This window comes from Heptranchias perlo, chromosome 12, assembly GCF_035084215.1.
Source record: "Heptranchias perlo isolate sHepPer1 chromosome 12, sHepPer1.hap1, whole genome shotgun sequence".
Lineage (NCBI taxonomy): Eukaryota > Metazoa > Chordata > Chondrichthyes > Hexanchiformes > Hexanchidae > Heptranchias > Heptranchias perlo.
The window spans coordinates 73810335-73830026 of record NC_090336.1 but is presented as its reverse complement, the minus strand read 5'-3'; the positions used below and the strand labels follow the sequence as shown (position 1 = coordinate 73830026).

The 19692-nt window shown below is 44.6% G+C and overlaps 1 protein-coding gene across 3 annotated transcripts in view; it reads right to left on the bottom strand.

Moving 5' to 3' along the window:
• Positions 1 to 19692, bottom strand: part of rnf141 (ring finger protein 141) — a 34967-nt gene that overhangs the window by 11206 nt on the left and 4069 nt on the right. For all 3 annotated transcript variants that reach the window (XM_067994256.1, XM_067994257.1, XM_067994255.1), the window contains 3 exons: positions 13884 to 14078; positions 7812 to 7920; positions 5194 to 5366 (listed from right to left, as the gene is read on the bottom strand). In XM_067994256.1, the coding sequence (XP_067850357.1) occupies positions 5194 to 5366; positions 7812 to 7920; positions 13884 to 14029 (428 nt within the window). In that variant the 5' untranslated portion in view covers positions 14030 to 14078. The remainder of the gene's footprint in view (positions 1 to 5193; positions 5367 to 7811; positions 7921 to 13883; positions 14079 to 19692) is intronic.

Below are 19692 nucleotides of genomic sequence, written 5' to 3'. Positions count from 1 at the left end.
TGAAGAGAAAGAACACCAAGGGTCATTTCATAACTCTACGGTGTTGTTTTACTGATATAAAAACAGAAAACGCTGTAAACACTCAGCAGGTCGGACGGGAAACGTTAGCTCTGTCCCTCTCTCTAATGCAGCTGCCTGACCTACACAGTGTTTCCAGCATTTTCTGTTTTTATTTCAGATTTCCAGCATCTGTGGAATTTTGCTTTTGTTTTGGTGTTGCTACTGCTGATAGGAAAACGTTATTCAAAGAAATGCTTTTGATTCGGAAACACAACAATATAGGACACATCCTGATCAAGCATTTTGCATAAGGTACTTACGTATTTAACAGATCAGAAAGACACCAATTAAATCCAAATAAAAACACTGCACTCTTGATTGTCTATAATAATGAACTGTATTCATCCCCTGTTTCACCAGAGAATCCAATATCAGTGCTATCACCCGGTATTGAAAGTTCACTATCAGGCCTTATTCGAGCTGCAGTGCAGAAAGTGGCTGGCCGGACGCATGCTTTAAATGCAGCTCACGTCTGGGACTACTGCAGCAGGTTAGACAGTACCTGCCGTCATTTCCAGGGAGAGCAGAGGAGTGCACGGATATTGTAAAACATTGACTGGGACAGCCATAGCATTAGGGGCTTGGATGGAGAGAAATTTGTTGAGTGTATTCAGGAGGAATTTCTCATTCAGTATGTGGATGGCCCGACTAGAGAGGGGGCAAAACTTGACCTCCTCTTGGGAAATAAGGAAGGGCAGGTGACAGAAGTGTTAGTGAGGGATCACTTTGGGACCAGTGATCATAATTCCATTAGTTTTAAGATAGCTATGGAGAAGGATAGGTCTGGCCCAAAAGTTAAAATTCTAAATTGGGGAAAGGCCAATTTTGATGGTATTAGACAGGAACTTTCAGAAGTTGATTGGGAGAGTCTGTTGGCAGGCAAAGGGACGTCTGGTAAGTGGGAGGCTTTCAAAAGTGTGTTAACCAGGGTTCAGGGTAAGCACATTCCTTATAAAGTGAAGGGCAAGGCTGGTAGAAGTAGGGAACCTTGGATGACTCGGGAGATTGAGGCACTAGTCAAAAATAAGAAGGAGGCATATGACATGCATAGGCAGCTGGGATCAAGTGGATCCCTTGAAGAGTATAGAGATTGCCGGAGTAGAGTTAAGAGAGAAATCAGGAGGGCAAAAAGGGGATGAGATTGCTTTGGCAGATCAGGCAAAGGTGAATCCAAAGAGCTTCTACAAATACATAAAGGGCAAAAGGGTAACTAGGGAGAGAGTAGGGCCTCTTAAGGATCAACAAGGTCATCTAAGTGCGGAACCACAAGAGATGGGTGAGATCCTGAATGAATATTTCACATCGGTATTTACGGTTGAGAAAGGCATGGATGTTAGGGAACTTGGGGAAATAAATAGTGATGTCTTGAGGAGTGTACATATTACAGAGAGGGAGGTGCTGGAAGTCTTAACGCGCATCAAGGTAGATAAATCTCCGGGACCTGATGAAATGTATCCCAGGACGTTATGGGAGGTTAGGGAGGAAATTGCGGGTCCCCTAGCAGAGATATTTGAATCATCCACCGCTACAGGTGAGGTGCCTGAAGATTGGAGGGTAGCAAATGTTGTGCCTTTGTTTAAGAAGGGCAGCAGGGAAAAGCCTGGGAACTACAGACCAGTGAGCCTGACATCTGTAGTGGGTAAGTTGTTAGAGGGTATTCTGAGGGACAGGATCTACAGGCATTTGGAGAGGCAGGGACTGATTAGGAACAGTCAGCATGGTTTTGTGAGAGGAAAATCATGTCTCACGAATTTGATTGAGTTTTTTGAAGGGGTAACCAAGAAGATAGATGAGGGCTGTGCAGTAGACGTGGTCTACATGGACTTCAGCAAAGCCTTTGACAAGGTACCGCATGGTAGGTTGTTACATAAGGTTAAATCTCATGGGATCCAAGGTGAGGTAGCCAATTGGATACAAAATTGGCTTGACGACAGAAGACAGAGGGTGGTTGTAGAGGGTTGTTTTTCAAACTGGATGCCTGTGTCCAGCGGTGTGCCTCAGGGATCGGTGCTGGGTCCGCTGTTATTTGTTATTTATATTAATGATTTGGATGAGAATTTAGGAGGCATGGTTAGTAAGTTTGCAGATGACACCAAGATTGGTGGCATTGTGGACAGTGAAGAAGGTTATCTAGGATTGCAACGGGATCTTGATAAATTGGGCCAGTGGGCCGATGAATGGCAGATGGAGTTTAATTTAGATAAATGTGAGGTGATGCATTTTGGTAGATCGAATCGGGCCAGGACCTACTCCGTTAATGGTAGGGCGTTGGGGAGAGTTATAGAACAAAGAGATCTAGGAGTACAGATTCATAGCTCCTTGAAAGTGGAGTCACAGGTGGATAGGGTGGTGAAGAAGGCATTCAGCATGCTTGGTTTCATTGGTCAGAACATTGAATGCAGGAGTTGGGATGTCTTGTTGAAGTTGTACAGGGCATTGGTGAGGCCACACTTGGAGTACTGTGTACAGTTCTGGTCACCCTATTATAGAAAGGATATTATTAAACTAGAAAGAGTGCAGAAAAGATTTACTAGGATGCTACCGGGACTTGATGGTTTGACTTACAGGGAGAGGTTAGACAGACTGGGACTTTATTCCCTGGAGAGTAGGAGGTTAAGGGGTGATCTTATAGAAGTCTATAAAATAATGAGGGGCATAGATAAGGTCGATAGTCAAAATCTTTTCCCAAAGGTAGGGGAGTCTATAACGAGGGGGCACAGATTTAAGGTGAGAGGGGAGAGATACAAAAGGATCCAGAGGGGCAATTTTTTCACTCAAAGGGTGGTGAGTGTCTGGAACGAGCTGCCAGAGGCAGTAGTAGAGGCGGGTACAATTTTGTCTTTTAAAAAGCATTTGGACAGTTACATGGGGAAGATGGGTATCGAGGGATATGGGCCAAGTGCAGGCAATTGGGACTAGCTTAGTGGTATAAACTGGGCGACATGGACATGTTGGGCCGAAGGGCCTGTTTCCATGTTGTAACTTCTATGATTCTATGATTCCAGGAAGCTAATTAAAATAAATCCCGAGAGGCAACACCGCTGCAGTCGTATAATGTTCGAGAGAGAAATGCAGCTGCACCAACTCCCACTCCCTTATTCGCTATTCCCCACAGGCAAGCCTTTGCTCGTTATACCGTGTTGCTGCTCTCTATCGACCTCTCCTAGTCAGCACCGTAGCAGCGGAGAACTGCATGGTTATTGGACAGAGCCGCAGGTCCCATTCAAGCGCAGACCAGCCGCGGTGTTCATTATGGACCCGTCTACATACACATATCCTCTCCCCGTAAGGAATGTCTTAGGCGGAGTGGGCAGCCTTGTGTAAAGTTTCTGACACCACCTTGTGGTCAGTAATCCACAGCAGATATGTGAGATCTTAACGCAGAGTGCTTACTAACTACTGTGTTGCAGTGCAAATATTAATGTTGAACAAATAATTACTTTGTGAAATTACTGACAGTGCCTCCTTTGTAGCAGACGCATCTTAAAACGTCACTGTGCTAAATCGACATTTGAAAACATTGGTCTAAGTTACTATATTTTATTCAAGCACTCATAGTAGAAGCAGGCCCAACAGTGTGAATGATTTTAACAATACTCTTTGTGTTCCACAAATCGGGCTTACTGTCGCAAGATCTACCAAAACCGACTAAAAAAACAAGTGGGATGCAGCTAAATTTTACTTCCATTTTTGACAAAAACACAAACTCACCACAAATCAAATAAGCTAAAAGGCTTCTGAAATTATTAAATTACTAATCTCTGGTACTGTCACAAAGGGAGTTTTACCAGTCAAGACATAATTAGTTTAGAGTCACATGAAGCTGGACGGACATTATTACCAGAAGACAAATTGCAGAGACATCCCTCAGTGTCCATCGTGTTCTCTAACTCTGATACGACTGGAATGCACCATTGGTATTTGATTATTGTTTTTAAAAGTTATAGAGGATACACCCAGTTCTACATTACAATACGCAACAATCAAACCCACAATTCTGTTTCTTTCTCCGAAGCGAACCCAGTGCAGGTGGGAGGTGAGAACAGTGCACGCCCCCCGGGTTTTTCCCCCTCTCCCTCAGCTCCGTCATCAGTTGTAGAGCTTTCCTCCTTCAGCCTGTCTCAGCCCTGTCCTCTGGGCCTCCCTCCTAAAACCTTTGTATAAAACCCCACCCTTAAAGGCTCTCCTGACCTAATTCTTGCCACCCGTTTCTACGTTAAAGAAACAAGTTATTGTAAAGGTAAATTTAAATGCGTAAAGAAAGAAAGAGCTTCCACAAAACGCTTTACAACCAATGAATTACTGCTCAAGTGCAGTCAGTGTTATGTAGGTAAACACAAGCACAGCAAGATCCCACAGAACGATCAGTTAAATTTGCTTTCAGTGGTATCGGCTGAGGAACAATTGTTAGCCAGGACACCGGGGGAGAACTCCCCCTGCTCTTCTTCAAAATAGTGGCCGTGGGATCTTTTACGTCCACCTGAGTGGGCAGACGGAGCGTCTCGGTTTAACGTCTCATCCGAAAGACGGCACCTCCGACAGTGCAGCACTCCCTCAGTACTGCACTGGAGTGTCAGCCTGGATTATGGCCTCAAATCTCTGGAGTGGGGCTCGAACCCATGGCCTCCTGATTCAGAGGTGAGTGTGGGTCCCACTGAAGGCTGGCACTATAACAACAGAAAACTCTGATGCCCCCTAGGACAAGAGCAGCATTGTTGTGGGAACACCATCACCTCCAACTTCTCCTCCAGGTTACACACTGTCCCGACTTGGACAGATATCGCCGTTCCTTCATCGTCGCTGGATCAAGACCCTGTAATTCCCGACCTAACATCACTATGGAAGCACACGGACTGCAGCGGTTCAAAAGAAGGCCGCCCACCACCTTCTCAAGGGCAACTAGGGGATGGGCAATAAATGCCGGCCTTGCCAGCGACGCCCACATCCCGAGAATGAATGGAAATAAATGGCCATCTTGTGGAGGAAAAGAAATTCCAAACAATCCTAAGACGACACCGGGGAGTAGGTGCGATTTTTGGCAGCAGTGAAGCACAGGCCAACAAGCCATGAAATGAATGCTGTTCTTTGAATTACTCAGTAATGCACTAGTTTAATAATCAACGGTTCACTCACTTGCCCAGCCAGATGCTGGCCTGACAGGATGATCCATCTGCCATCAACCCCTCACGGGTGCTGCCTTGGGTGAGAACCCCACTTGCCTGAATGCTTATCTCCCGATACAGCTGAGTGAACTGATAGAGATTTAAAATTCGAGAGGCTTCAATATTTCCAGTAGTCTTGTTAATCTGGCAAAAAAAAAACCCCCACATAATTAAAGGCAGCGGAATGCACACAGCGCACACAAAGGCAAGTACTGTAAAATGTTTCCCGTGCGCAGTTTCTTTCTCACCATCTCCCTTCAAGCTTAAACGAGATGATTGTGTTTACTATTCCGTATTTTGGTGTACCTCAAAAATCTAGAGGGAACTTGCATTTATTTAGCACCGTAGCACATGTCCCAAATTGCTTCGCAACCAATGAATTACTTTTTGAAGTGCAGTCACTGTTGTTATGTGGGCAAACATGACTGCCATTTTGCACACAGAAAAGTGCCACAAACAACAAAATGAGACGAATGACGGGTTAGTCTGTAATTTGGTGGTGTTGGTTGAGGGAGAACGCTGGCCCAGGACACTGGGGAGAACTCCCTGCTCCGCTTCAAATGGTGACCAGGCAGATGAAGCTTCACTTTACCGTCTCATCTGAAAGACGGCACCTCTTTACAATGTGGTACTCGTTCAGTGCTGCGCTTTAAGTATCAGCTTAGGTTATGTACTCAAGTTTTGGAGAGGGGGCTTGACTCGGAACTACCAACCGAGCCAAAATGAAAAGACAAAATTATGAGAACTCCATTTTTTTTTCTCAAGTAAGGTCCTTTTAGCTTCGGAATTTAGCTGAGATGAAACTTGATCACTCCTAAGGAGAGACCATCACATTTTTAGAACTCTGTGATCATCTAGGTTTTTGTATATATTGTATCCTACATCGTGGGTTTTTTTAAAACTGTGCCCACCGCCCATCCCTAACCAATCTTAGCAGGTCCATGAGAGAATGCTAGGAGCCCCTGAAATCATGACATTTCTGTATTTAACTTACATTCTGTATTCATTCTGTTGCTATAAATTAATAAAAGTCCTTCCTGCATAGCAACAGGAGGGGGGGCCATTCAGCCCCTCGAGCCTGTTCCGCCATTCAATTAGATTGTCGCTGATCTGCATTTTAACTCCACTTACCTGCCTTGGTTCCGTAACCCTTAATACCCTTGTCGAAAAAAAAATCCATCAAACTCAGCTTTGAAATTTTCAATTGACCCCCAGCCTCAACAGCTTTTTTTTTTAAGTGGGGGGAAAAAAAGAGTTCCAGATTTCCACTCCCCTTTGTGTGAAGAAGTGCTTCCTGACATCACCCCTGAATGGCCTGGCTCTAATTTTAAGGTTCTGCCCCCTTGTTCTGGACTCCCCCCACCAGAGGAAATAGTTTCTCTCTATCTACCCTTTTAAATCCTTTAATCATCTTAAACGCCTCAATTAGATCACCCCTTAATCTTGAATACAAGCCTAGTCTGTGCAGCCTGTCCTCAGAATTTAACCCTTTTAGACTGCCCTTTGGAAGCTGTGACAGGGGCATGCTCAGAGTGCGTCAATATTTGCAGGGGTCCCTCCATCTTACTCCTCCCCAGGAACACACAGGAAAGTTTGAAGACCGCTGGTCCACGTGAAAGATCAACAAAGTGACACAAGCGGAGGACTTTAACCTCTCCTGGCGGGCGGGAAACAGGAGGGATCGGGTCAGCTACTAGTTTTAAAACCAGCCCCCGTTTTACTTTCCGTTGACTTCAAACGGCTGACCCAAACCCGCCCGGCAGGGGAGGTAAAAATTATCCTCACAGTCGGAACGTATAAAATTATGGATGCCTCCTTGTAATAACACTGAAATGGATTCAGACAAGTTACAAGAGTACCGATGAAAGGTCACCACCCTGAAACACTAACTCTGAGGGAGTGCGGCATTGTTAGAATCTCCACTGTTCAGACAGAGTGTTTCTGCGTGCTCAAGTGGACTATCCCAAGGGCAGGGAGTTCTCCCGGTGTCCTGCCCATCATTCTCCCAGGGTGGTGGAAGTTTGGAACTCTCTTCCGCAAACGGCAATTGATGCTAGCTCAATTGCTCAATTTAAATCTGAGATGGATAGCTTTTTGGCAACCAAAGGTATCAAGGGATATGGGCCAAAGGCAGGTATATGGAGTTAGATCACAGATCAGCCATGACCTTATCGAATGGCGGAGCAGGCACGAGGGGCTGAATGGCCTACTCCTGTTCCTATTAACAGATTAACTGGGAATTCATCTCTTTTGCTGTTTGTGGGATCTTGCTGTGTGCGAATTTGCTGCTACGTTTGCTTACATAACAACAGTGACTAGTAGCTGTGAGAAACGCTGAGGGTGTACGCTACAATATAAATGAAAAACGTTTTCATTCTCTTAAATCAATGTTTGAACATGGGCGCCTGATGGATTTTTTTTTGATGTCTGCTTCGTACATCACCTTTTTGTTTAACAGAAGCCAATTATACGAACAAATTGTAATTGTGTTTAGTGTTGATATACGGTACAGGTTTAAATATTTTTTTTTACAGGAGCATTAAAATGGTTAAATATTTTAATTAAATTATATAACCATTTGTTTCATACCTTTGAGCTAACAATCCTAACAATGACCTTCCAAAGGGCCGAAGAATCAGATCCAGGTTGCACTTCAAACAATAAGCATTTCTCCTGCCCAGCAGCCAATCTCTCGGTGCTAAAATGGGTAGAAATACAGAATGTTAAAATTACTCTGTCACTTCCGAGCTGGTTGCAAAAGGCTAAATACAGACAGGTAGCTTGGCTTGAGTCTTAAACGGACTTCAAATTAGCAAATAACTCCAGGGGAAGAGATAGGTAAAAATGTAATTAAATATTTTTTTAAAATGTAAATCATAAAACAGCAAATGTAAAGTTTACAGAGGTTTCCCTGGAAAGCCACAAACCAGTGCTGCCACAGGGTGGTGTATAATCTCACAATATTTCACAATTAGTGTGTTTCAAAAATCAAAATATTTCGTCTATTTCAGAAAGCAGGTGAATATTTTTGAAGGGAAGTCCAGGGCGAGTATCTTTGTTCTAAAATGCTCACCCTTTTTGAATGAGAAGGTATTAGCCTCTGGAGGACTGAGTTTTTAAAATTCTGCACTTCCTGCCCAGCAGAGAGACTCGCGTGTCGGGGTTTCCCTCCCCGCTAGGTTGGTCACATGACATCACTAAGCCGAGGTCCCCGTGCGCTCTGGAGGGATTCTATTGGAAGCAGCGGGAGCCCGAGATGTCAGAGCGTCTCGAGATGCCCGGTGCCCGGAAATCATGGTGCAGCTTGGAAATCAGGCCAATAAAAAAACTCAATCAAAACTCTTCTGGGGCAAATCACAGAATCATAGAAAGGTTACAGCACGGAAGGAGGCCATTCGGCCCATTGAGTCCGCGCCGGCTTTGCGCAAGAGCAATCCAGCTAGTCTCACTCCCCCGTAGCTCTGCAATTTTTTCCCTTTCAAGTACTTATCCAGTTCCCTTTTGAAGGCCATGATGATTGAATCTGCCTCCACCTCCCCCTCGGGCAGTGAATTCCAGATCCTAACCACTCGCTGTGTAAAAAAGTTTTTCCTCATTCTATTCTAGTAAATCTTTTCTGCACCCTCTCTAAGGCCTTCACATCTCTCCTAAAGTGCGGTGCCCAGAACTGGACACAATACTCCAGTTGTGGCCGAACCAGTGTTTTATAAAGGCTCATCATGACTTCCATACTTTTGTACTCTATGCCTCTATTTATAAAGCCCAGGATCCCGTATGCTTTTTTAACCGCTTTCTCAACCTGCCCTGCCACCTTCAATGATTTGTGCACATATACCCCCAGATCGCTCTGTTCCTGTATCCCTTTTAGAATTGTACCCTCTAGTTTATATTGCCTCTCCTACCGAAATCTATCACTTCCCATGTTTCTGCGTTAAGTTTCATCTGCTACGTGTCCGCCCATGGCACCAGCTTGTCTGTACCCTCTTGAAGTCTATCACTATCCTCCTCACTGTTCACGACCCTTCCAAGGTAGTAAACAGTGAGGAGGATAGTGATAGACTTCAAGAGGATATGTGCAAATATCATCTGCAAATTTGTGTCATCTGCAAATTTGGAAATTGTGCCCTGTACACCCAAGTCCAAGTCATTAATATATATCAAAAAAAGCAGTGGTCCCAGCACTGATTCCTGGGGACCTTTAGAGATGAGCTGAGGCAGGGGGCGGAGACGGACGATGTTACGGAGGTGGAAGTAGGCGGTCTCGGTGATGGAGCGGATGTGTGGTCAGAAGCTCATCTCGGGGTCAAATAGGACGCCAAGATTGCGAACGGTCTGGTTCGGCCTCAGACAGTGGCCGGGGAGAGGGATGGAGTCGGGGGGCTAGGGAACAGAGTTTGCGGCAGGAGATGAAAGACAATGGCTTCGCTCTTCCCAATGTTTAGCTGGAGGAAATTTTTGCCCATCCAGTCGGACAAGCAGCGTGACAATTGAGAGACGGTGGCGGGGTCGAGGGAGGTGGTTGCGAGGTAGAGCTGCCATCAGCGTACATGTGGAACCTGACGTGTTTTCGGATGATGTCGCTGAGGGGCAGCACGTAGATGAGGAATAGGAGGGGGGCCAAGGATAGATCCTTGGGGGGACTCCGGAGGTAACTGGGCGGGAGCGGGAAGAGAAGCCGTTGCAGGTGATTCTCTGGCTATGACTGGAGAGATAACAGCTAAGAACATTGTCGAAGTTAAGGACAGTGAGTAAGGATTTAGATCCTTCACACTGTCAAGTTCAGGAATTCCTCCAACGGTGATATCATCAGTTCAATGTAAGCAAAAATATATATTAAAAAGAGACCTAAGATGGTTGAAACCATCTTTTATTAAAAAATTAATTCTCAGGATATGGGCGTCACTGGCAAAGCCGGCAATTATTGCCCATCCCGAGTTGCCCCTTGAGAAGGTGACGGTGGGCTGCCTTCCTGAATTGCTGGGTAGTGGTTTGATACAATCGGGTAAGGATGGCAGGTTTCCTTCCTTAAAAGGACATTAGTGAACCAGTTGGGTTTTTACATCTTCAGGGTCACTTTTACTGATACCAGTTTATTTATTTCCAGATTTTTAAAAACTGAATTCAAATTCTCAAACTGCTATGGTGGGATTTGAACTCACGTTCTCTGGATTATTAGTCCAGGCCTCTGTCGTACTAGTCCAGTAATATAACCACTGCGCTACTGTACCCAAATAGCTAAACAAACAACTTCTCAAGAGGGAGTGACGATAAGACTCCCTTTTGAGGATTTATTCAGAGTATCACTAACGCCCTTTAGGGAAGGAAACCTGCCCTCCTTACCTGGTCAGGGCCTCTATGTGACTCCAGATCCACGCCAACATGGTTGACTAACTGCCCCCAGCGAGACACTCAGTTGTATCACAGGGCAATAAACGCCGGCCTTACCAGCGACACCCACATCCCGAGAATCATTTTTCTTAAGAAAAAAAGGCTACCTGCTGGAACGATTCAATTTATTCCATGCGCTCAAAAGAAAACGGCCAGTCACGAGCTAATCTGCTCAGATTTAGCTCCTGTCCTGGAGCAAGAGGAGCATCCATCAATTTTCACATAAAACGCAGCGATGATTGAGCAATTCTGCCTGGAACGCAGCTCAACCGCAGTGTGTTATTTGCAGATCGCTGATGTGGAGATTTTGCTCAAATGATCTCTGGCAGCTAAGCGCACTTAGCCCGTTTACCCCAGCAAATAACCAACGCAGTTTAGAGCGCACCCTGTTAGCAACGCCCTGCTGCAGCGATCGCTACCCTCTGAAGTCGGTCAAAGAAAGTTTCAAACTTTAAGGTTTCTATACAAAGAACTTATGAGCACGAACTCGAAGATCTGATTCCATGGGGGCAATTCTAACCCACCCCCCTCGGCAGGAATGGGGTGGGCGTGCAGTTAAAACAGCTGGGCAAAAATTTATCGTCCCGTCACTGCGCAATTCCCACCCGCCCACCGCCATCTTAACTGCGCCTTATATCTAGGCGACTGAGGCTCCCACCTGACACAGGCTGGAGAATCGAACATAAATCAGGGCCCATAAATCTGGTCACCCTATTATAGAAAGGATATCATTAAACTAGAAAGAGTGCAGAAAAGATTTACTAGGATGCTACCAGGACTTGGTGGTTTGACTTATAGGGAGAGGTTAGACAGACTGGGACTTTTTTCCCTGGAGAGTAGGAGGTTAAGGGGTGATCTTATAGAAGTCTATAAAATAATGAGGGGCATAGATAAGGTAGATAGTCAAAATCTTTTCCCAAAGGTAGGGGAGTCTATAACGAGGGGACATAGATTTAAGGTGAGAGGGGAGAGATACAAAAGGGTCCAGAGGGGCAATTTTTTCACTCAAAGGGTGGTGAGTGTCTGGAACGAGCTGCTAGAGGCAGTAGTAGAGGCGGGTACAATTTTGTCTTTTAAAAAGCATTTGGACAGTTACATGGGTAAGATGGGTGTAGAGGGATATGGGCCAAGTGCAGGCAATTGGGACTAGCTTAGTGGTATAAACTGGGCGACATGGACATGTTGGGCCGAAGGGCCTGTTTCCATGTTGTAACTTCTATGATTCTATGTTACGAGGGCCCCAATAGCACTGAGCAGGGCACCCGACCAGGGCGCCCTCCAAGGCGAGTCAAAAACATTCCTCAGAGGGCCAGGAGGAGCAGCAACAAGGAAAGTCTGGGCCTCTGCTGCCTTGGGCTCTCCCTGCCTTCCCACCCATTAAACAGCCCCAACCCCCCCACTCTCCCCGCCCCCGGTGAGTTACCGTGGTGCAGGCAGACGGCCTCCAGGTCCTGCAATTTTGACCTGCCTGAAGCCAGCTATTTTGGGCGGGCAGCTGGCCTGTGGGATACAAAAGTCAGGCCTGGGAGTTAAAATAGTCCGGGCCTCAAACTGATGAAGTCAGACGGGTTTGATGCTCATCTGCCCCCGGTGTTTAGACACGAACCTCGTGGTGTTTTAAATGTACCATAATATGCTCTTGCTGTGGAGAATGAGAAATGAGGGCAACATTTCTTTTGGGTTGGGAGGGAAGGGGAGGGAGTGACAACGATTTATTTAAACCAGAACAGTAGCGTCCAGCTATATTCCCTAAATCCCTGAGGTTGCATTTACACCACTAGTGTAGCATTGGTGCAAAGCCAAGAGAGCACAAATGCAGCTGGACTTAAAACAATTGAATAGCTGTTTACACTAAAGTGATGAAGGCACAAAATGCAGCGGGTGCTGAAAACAAAAGAGGAAACAAAAGGTGAGACGAACAATTACTTCTAAATTAGGTGGAGGTTTATGCCTTGCTTTGGTGAGCTCAGGAACGACATTATCAGAGCAGGTTTTTAGCAACTAATATCTTTGAGAGGGGAAGAGGAAGCAAGGGGTTTCACAAGGATTACCTAAATTACTAAAATATTTTAAAACAGAAGAACAAAAGCATAGAACACGCCTCTAGCAAATCATTAGAACAATTTGCATTTATATTGCACCTTTAATGTAGAAAAACATCCCAAGGCTCTTAACTGAGGTGCAAGCAAAAATTGTTTTTTGCGCTGAAGAGGTAGAGATTAAGAGGTGACGTGAGTTAGTATTTTATGATCACGTGCGACTGGATTATCGTCAAGATACTGAGTTTCGAAATAAAGTCTTCAACGCGATATGTTGAAAGCAAACTTTGTCTGACGTCAGGATTTACAAGAAAAATAATTTGCAGACGAGAGCGGCTGAACAAAAGCAGCATATTCTGAAATCCCGATGAGAAAACATGCAAGGTGCCATTTTCCGACTTCAAGCTCTCGATGGGGAGCCTCACCTGCCGGGAGCACACATCGAAGACTCGGGGCTTGCTCTGCGCACAACCTTCTGACCATAAATTTTAAACGTTTGGAAAATCGGGTGGGACGTGCCTCTGAATTTTTCTGATATTCGCTCCCGGTGGGTGAGGCTTGTGATCGAAAGCACAAAGTTGGAAGACTAGCCCTGTAGTGTTAACTTATTGCGGTCCAGGCATTTCCCTGCTTCAAACCAGCACGCCAGTGTCCACATGCGGCAACAATTCATCGTGCTCAGCGCTTGTGAGGGGGGGGCAGGGGGACAAAAACAAAGGCGTAAACAAGCAGACACCAAACACACAATCGCTTTGCACAGGCCTGGAAATAGAAGCTGGAAACATCAAGGGCAAAGTGGGAGAAAGAATACAATTCAGCCTGTGCCTTTACGCTGGCAGAAATCCAGCTTCTTTTTAAAGCAGAAGAGGCAAAATTTGCAGAGCTATGGGAAAAGAGCAGGGGGGAGTGGGACTAATTGGACGGCTCTTTCAAAGAGCCGGCACAGGCACGATGGGCCGAATGGGCCTCCGTCCGTGCGGAACAATTCTATGATTCTTTACTGAGAGGCAGCCGGACTATCTACTCACCAGCTACGGTAATCAGTTACATGATCATAATCAAGTAGACGAAAGCACTTCGAGCCGATATTTAGCAATGTAATATTCTGTTAGCCTGAGATTACTATTAATTTCATCCTCATTAATTCTTGCATCGGCAATGCTACCCGTTCACCATTTCGGAACGGATCATACAAGTATACATTTTGCAAAATAAACGAGGGGAGGCAACTTACATTTCATTAAGTTCTGCCACTCTGGCAAGAAATTCCTCGTAGGTGAGAAAGCCGCTTTCCTTTACCAACGCGGCATGTTTCATCATCCGATCTGGCAGCTTGTTGAAGACGGTTGGAGTTTGGTTCGAGATATGCTGACCCATCATTGGACGAGGGTTGACCGCGGACTCTAGGTTTGAGTCATTTGTGAAGTTCCTGTTTGTTGAAAGAAAGGAATGGGTGAGAAACTTGTCTCGATGTCCTTAGTGAACTGTTTTCGAGGATCGATGAGACGCGTGAAACGGTTTCAAAATAACACACAAGTAATGCTACAGCAATTCCGGTGAACGTTTTGCACTGCAGTACAAAGGGATCTGGGGGTCCTAGTGCAAGAAAATCAAAAAGTTAGTTTGCAGGTGCAGCAGGTGATCAAGAAGGCCAACGGAATGTTGGTTTTATTGCTAGGGGGATAGAATATAAAAACAGGGAGGTATTGCTGCAGTTATATAAGGTATTGGTGAGACCGCACCTGGAATACTGCATACAGTTTTGTTGTCCATACTTAAGAAAAGACATACTTGCTCTCGAGGCAGTACAAAGAAGGTTCACTTGGTTAATCCCGGGGATGAGGGGGTGGACATATGAGGAGAGGTTGAGTAGATTGGGACTCTACTCATTCGAGTTCAGAAGAATGAGAGGCGATCTTATTGAAACATATAAGATTGTGAAGGGGCTTGATCGGGTGGATGCAGTAAGGATGTTCCCAAGGATGGGTGAAACTAGAACTAGGGGGCATAATCTTAGAATAAGGGGCTGCTCTTTCAAAACTGAGATGAGGAGAAACTTCTTCACTCAGAGGGTAGTAGGTCTGTGGAATTTGCTGCCCCAGGAAGCTGTGGAAGCTACATCATTAAATAAATTTAAAACAGAAATAGACAGTTTCCTCGAAGTAAAGGGAATTAGGGGTTACGGGGAGCGGGCAGGAAATTGGACATGAATTCAGATTTGAGGTTAGGATCAGATCAGCCATGATCTTATTGAATGGCGGAGCAGGCTCGAGGGGCCGATTGGCCTACTCCTGCTCCTATTTCTTATGTTCTTATGTCCTTTGCTCAAGGTAAGTCGGAGGATATGCTGTTGTACCATATAATGTACAAACTACTGTTCTGCTAAAGACCGTGTTGTACCCCTTCAGGACCAGAGTGTCACCGCGGATGAGAAAACATTGGGTGAGGTCAGGGTTTAATTGCTCTTCAGGCCAAAGTCACGATCCTGGCATTCTTACACTTTTTTTTTAAAAGTGCGGGTGGTAAAGTCATTCAGAGGTTAATACATAGAAAGACGTAGAAGTTTAAACACTGAACACTGAAACAGGCCATTCGGCCCAACCAGTCAATTGTCGCCAATAGTTCTAATCACGTTTACCCCACCCTGTTCTCCCGCCGTGCCCCTTTTCCTTCATCCACCTATCCAATCTAATCTTGAATATTGATAAAAGTTTTTGCCTCAACCACTAACCCTGGAAGCAAATTCCACATCCTTCCCAATCTGTGTGAAAAAGTTTCTCCTGGCCTCTGTTCCAAATCTCTTCCATTTAATCTTGTATCTATGGCCCCTCGTTCTTGGCCCCCAACTAGTGGAAACAGTCTGCCTTTATCAAGCCGGTCTCATCCTGTCAGTTTAGATATTCAGGTTTCCTGGCAAATGATTGCCTTTGTTTCTTTATAGAAGTGTTACAGAAATAGCAGCGGGGCGGGCGGGAGCGAGCCGCGGGGCATAACTTCTTCATATTGCGCCAGCAAATCTCCCGTAGAACTACTCACAGCAAGTCAGAGGATGTGCCGTGTATAAGGATAGGAAAACAATATCACGCAAAACAATGTTATTTTTTAACCACTGCAGTGTAGGTATGTGTTCTTTTAAGGCTACAAAATTTAGCTGATGTGAAGTAAACACAGATGAATTAAGAGGTTGCAGGCATCGTGGCTCTGGTATTTGGTGTTGCTGAAGGAACTCGTACATTTGAAATTACTTCCTTTACACTCCCCCCTCCCAAGCGTTACAGAAATGTGCAACAGGCATTTTGAGATGTCTGAAGTGCGACAACAGAAAGTGCACACTATGTAACGCTTTTTCGTAGATTAAAGACAGAATTTCCCTGCAACAAACTGCAGACGTGGTTGCAAGGTGACCAAGGTCGGGAGCTAAATATTCAGGGTTATTTAACATTTCGGAAGGATAGGAAAAAAGGTAAAGGTGGTGGGGTAGCTCTGTTAATAAGGGATGAAATTGGTATAATAGCGAGAAATGATCTCGGCTCAGAAGATCAAGATGTCGAATCAATTTGGGAGGAGGTAAGAAATAGCAAGAGAAAGAAATCACTGGTGGGAGTAGTATATAGGCCCCCTAACAGTAGCTACACTGTAGGGCAAAATATAAATCAGGAAATAAGGGGGACTTGTGAAAAAGGTAATGCAATAATCATGGGCGATTTTAACTTTCACATAGATTGGACAAATCAAATTGGCAAAAATAGCCCTGAGGAGGAGTTCATCGAGTGTATTAGGGACTGTTTCTTAGACTAATACGTCAGGGAACCAACCAGGGAACAGGCCATTTTGGATCTGGTAATGGATAACGAAACAGGATTAATTAATGATCTCAAAGTAAAGGATCCCTTGGGAAGCAGTGATCATAACACGATAGAATTTCACATCCAGTTTGAGAGCGAGGATCTTGGGTCTGAAACTACCAGATTAAACTTAAATAAGGGCAATTATAAAGGAATGAGGGTGGAATTGGCTAAAGTGGACTGGGTAAAGAGATTAGATGGTATGATGGTGGATAAGCAGTGGCAAACATTTAAAAAGATATTTTATGACTCGCAACAAAAATATATCCCTGTGAGGAGGAAAGACTCCACAAAAAGGGTGAACCAGCCATGGCTAACTAAGGAAGTCAAGGATGGTATCAGGTTAAAAGAAAAAGCATACAACATGGCAAAGATTACTGGTAAGCCCAAAGATTGGGAAAAATTTAAAAACCAGCAAAGGATGACTAAAAGAATAATAAAGAGGGAGAAAATAAATTATGAGAGTAAACTAGCAAGAAATATAAAAACTAACAATAAAAGCGTCTACAAGCATATAAAATGGAAGAGGGTAGCTAAAGTAAACACTGGTCCCTTAGAGGATGAGACTGGGGAAATAATAATGGAAAACAAGGAAATGGCAGAGGAATTGAACAGATATTTTGTATCTGTCTTCACAGTAGAAGACACTAATAATATACCAATAATAGTAGAAAATCAAGGGGGCAAAGGGAAGGGAGGAACTAAAAACAATCACTATCACTAGAGAAAAAGAACTAGGTAAACTAATGGGTCTAAAGGCTGAACTAATGGGTCTAAAGGCTGACAAGTCCCCTGGACCTGATGGCTTGCATCCGAGGGTCTTAAAGGAAGTGGCTACAGAGATAGTGGATGCATTGGTTGTAATCTTCCAGAATTCACTAAATTCTTGAAAGGTCCCAGCGGATTGGAAAACCGCAAACGTAACACCCCTATTCAAGAAGGGAGTGAGACAGAAAGCAGGTAAATATAGACCAGTTAGCCTAACATCTGTCATTGGGAAAATGCTGGAATCCATTATTAAGGAAGTAGTAGCAGGACATTTGGAGACTCATAATAAAACCATGTTGACTCTCCTTGATTGTATGAAGGGGAAATTGTGTTAGACAAATTTATTAGAGTTCTTTGAGGAAGTAACGGGCAGGGTGGATAAAGGGGAACCAATGGATGCAGTATATTTGGATTTCCAAAAGGCATTCGATAAGGTGCCACATAAAAGATTACTGCACAAGATAAGAGCTCATGGTGTTGGGGGTAATATACTGGCATGGATAGAGGATTGGCTAACTAACAGAAAACAAAGAGTCGGGATAAAAGGGTCATTTTCAAAATGCCAATCTGTAACTAGTGGGGTGCCGCAGGGCTCAGTGCTGGGGCCTCAACTATTTACAATATATATCAATGACTTGGATGAAGGAACAGAGTGTCTTGTGGCCAAATTTCATGATGATACAAAGATAGGTGGAAAAGCAAGTTGTGATGAGGACACAAAGTGTCTGCAAAGGGATACTGACAGGTTAAGCGAATGGGCAAAAATTTGGCAGATGGAATATAATGTGGGAAAATGTGAAGTCGTCCACTTTGGGAGGAAAAATAAAAAAAGTAAAACATTATTTGAATGGAGAAATACTACAAAATGCTGCGGTACAGAGGGATCTGGGTGTCCTCGTACATGAAACACAAAAAGTCAACATAGAGGTGCAGCAGGTAATCCGGAAGGCAAACGGAATATTGGCCTTTATTTCTAGGGGGATGGAGTATAAAAGCAGGGAAGTCATGCTACAACTGTACAGGGTGCTGGTGAGACCACACCTGGAGTACTGCGAACAGTTCAGGTGCCCTTATTTAAGGAAGGACATACTTGCATTGGAGGCAGTTCAGAGAAGGTTCACTCGGTTGATTCCGGGTCTGGAAGGGTTGTCTTATGAGGAAAGATTGAACAGGTTGGGTCTATACTCATTGGAGTTTAGAAGAATGAGAGGAGACCTTATTGAAACATACAAGATTCTGAGGGGACTCAATAGGGTAGATGCTGAGAGGATGTTACCCCTCATGGGGGAATCTAAAACTAGGGGCACAGTCTCAGAATAAGGGGTCGCCCATTTATGACGGAAATGAGGAGGAATTTCTTCTCCCAGAGGGTCGTGAATCTTTGGAATTCTTTACCCCAAAAAGCTATGGAGGCTGAGTCATTGAATACATTCAAGGCTGAGTTAGACAAATTTTTGATCAGAAAGGGAGTCAAAGGATGTGGGGAAAAGGCGGGAAAGTGGAGTTGAGGTAAAAATCAGATCAGCCATGATCTCATTGAATGGCGGAGCAGGCTCGAGGGGCCAAATGGCCTACTCCTGCTCCTATCCCTTATGGTCTTATGGACTATTTCTTGGCAAACCTGTCGTGAGAAAATAATAATCATTAGGCTTCCTATTTAAAATATCACACATCAAGGACATGAGCTGGGCAAAACTAATCTACACAACCATTACTCAACTGATTAAAGACTGAAGTAGACACATATAAAATCAAAACAGTATGTATTGTTTACAATAACCAATACCAGGTTCGATTTCAAGGCTGTAATCTAAACCCAAGGCTCAGTTGGTACCTGAATCCCTTGTAGTTCACCCCGGGTTATTTTTTACTTTTTGTTTGCCTGTGGCGGTTGGGGCAATATCGCTAAACATTCCCGACACAGAGGTGAGAAGCTCCCTATTGTACCTGCCACTATAACCTGGTACATGGCAGGATGATCTGAATTAAGTGGGTGCTAACATAGAAACACAGAAACATAGAAAATAGGAGCAAGAGTAGGCCATTCGGCCCTTCGGGCCTGCTCCCTCATTCAAAATGATCATGGCTGATCGTCTAACTCAGTATCCTGTTCCCGCTTTTTCCCCATATCCCTTCAGCATTAAGAAATATATCTATCTCCTTCTTGAATACATCTAATGACTTGGCCTCCACTGCCTTCTGTGGTAGAGAATTCCACAGGTTCACCACCCTCTGAGTGAAGAAATTTCTCCTCATCTCGGTTCTAAATGGCACGCCCCGTATCCTGAGACTGTGACCCCTGGTTCTGGACTCCCCAGCCATCGGGAACATCCTCCCTGCATCTAGTCTGTCTAGTCCTGTTAGAATTTTATATGTTTCGATGAGATCACCTCTCATTCTTCTAAACTCTCGTGAATATAGGCCTAGTCG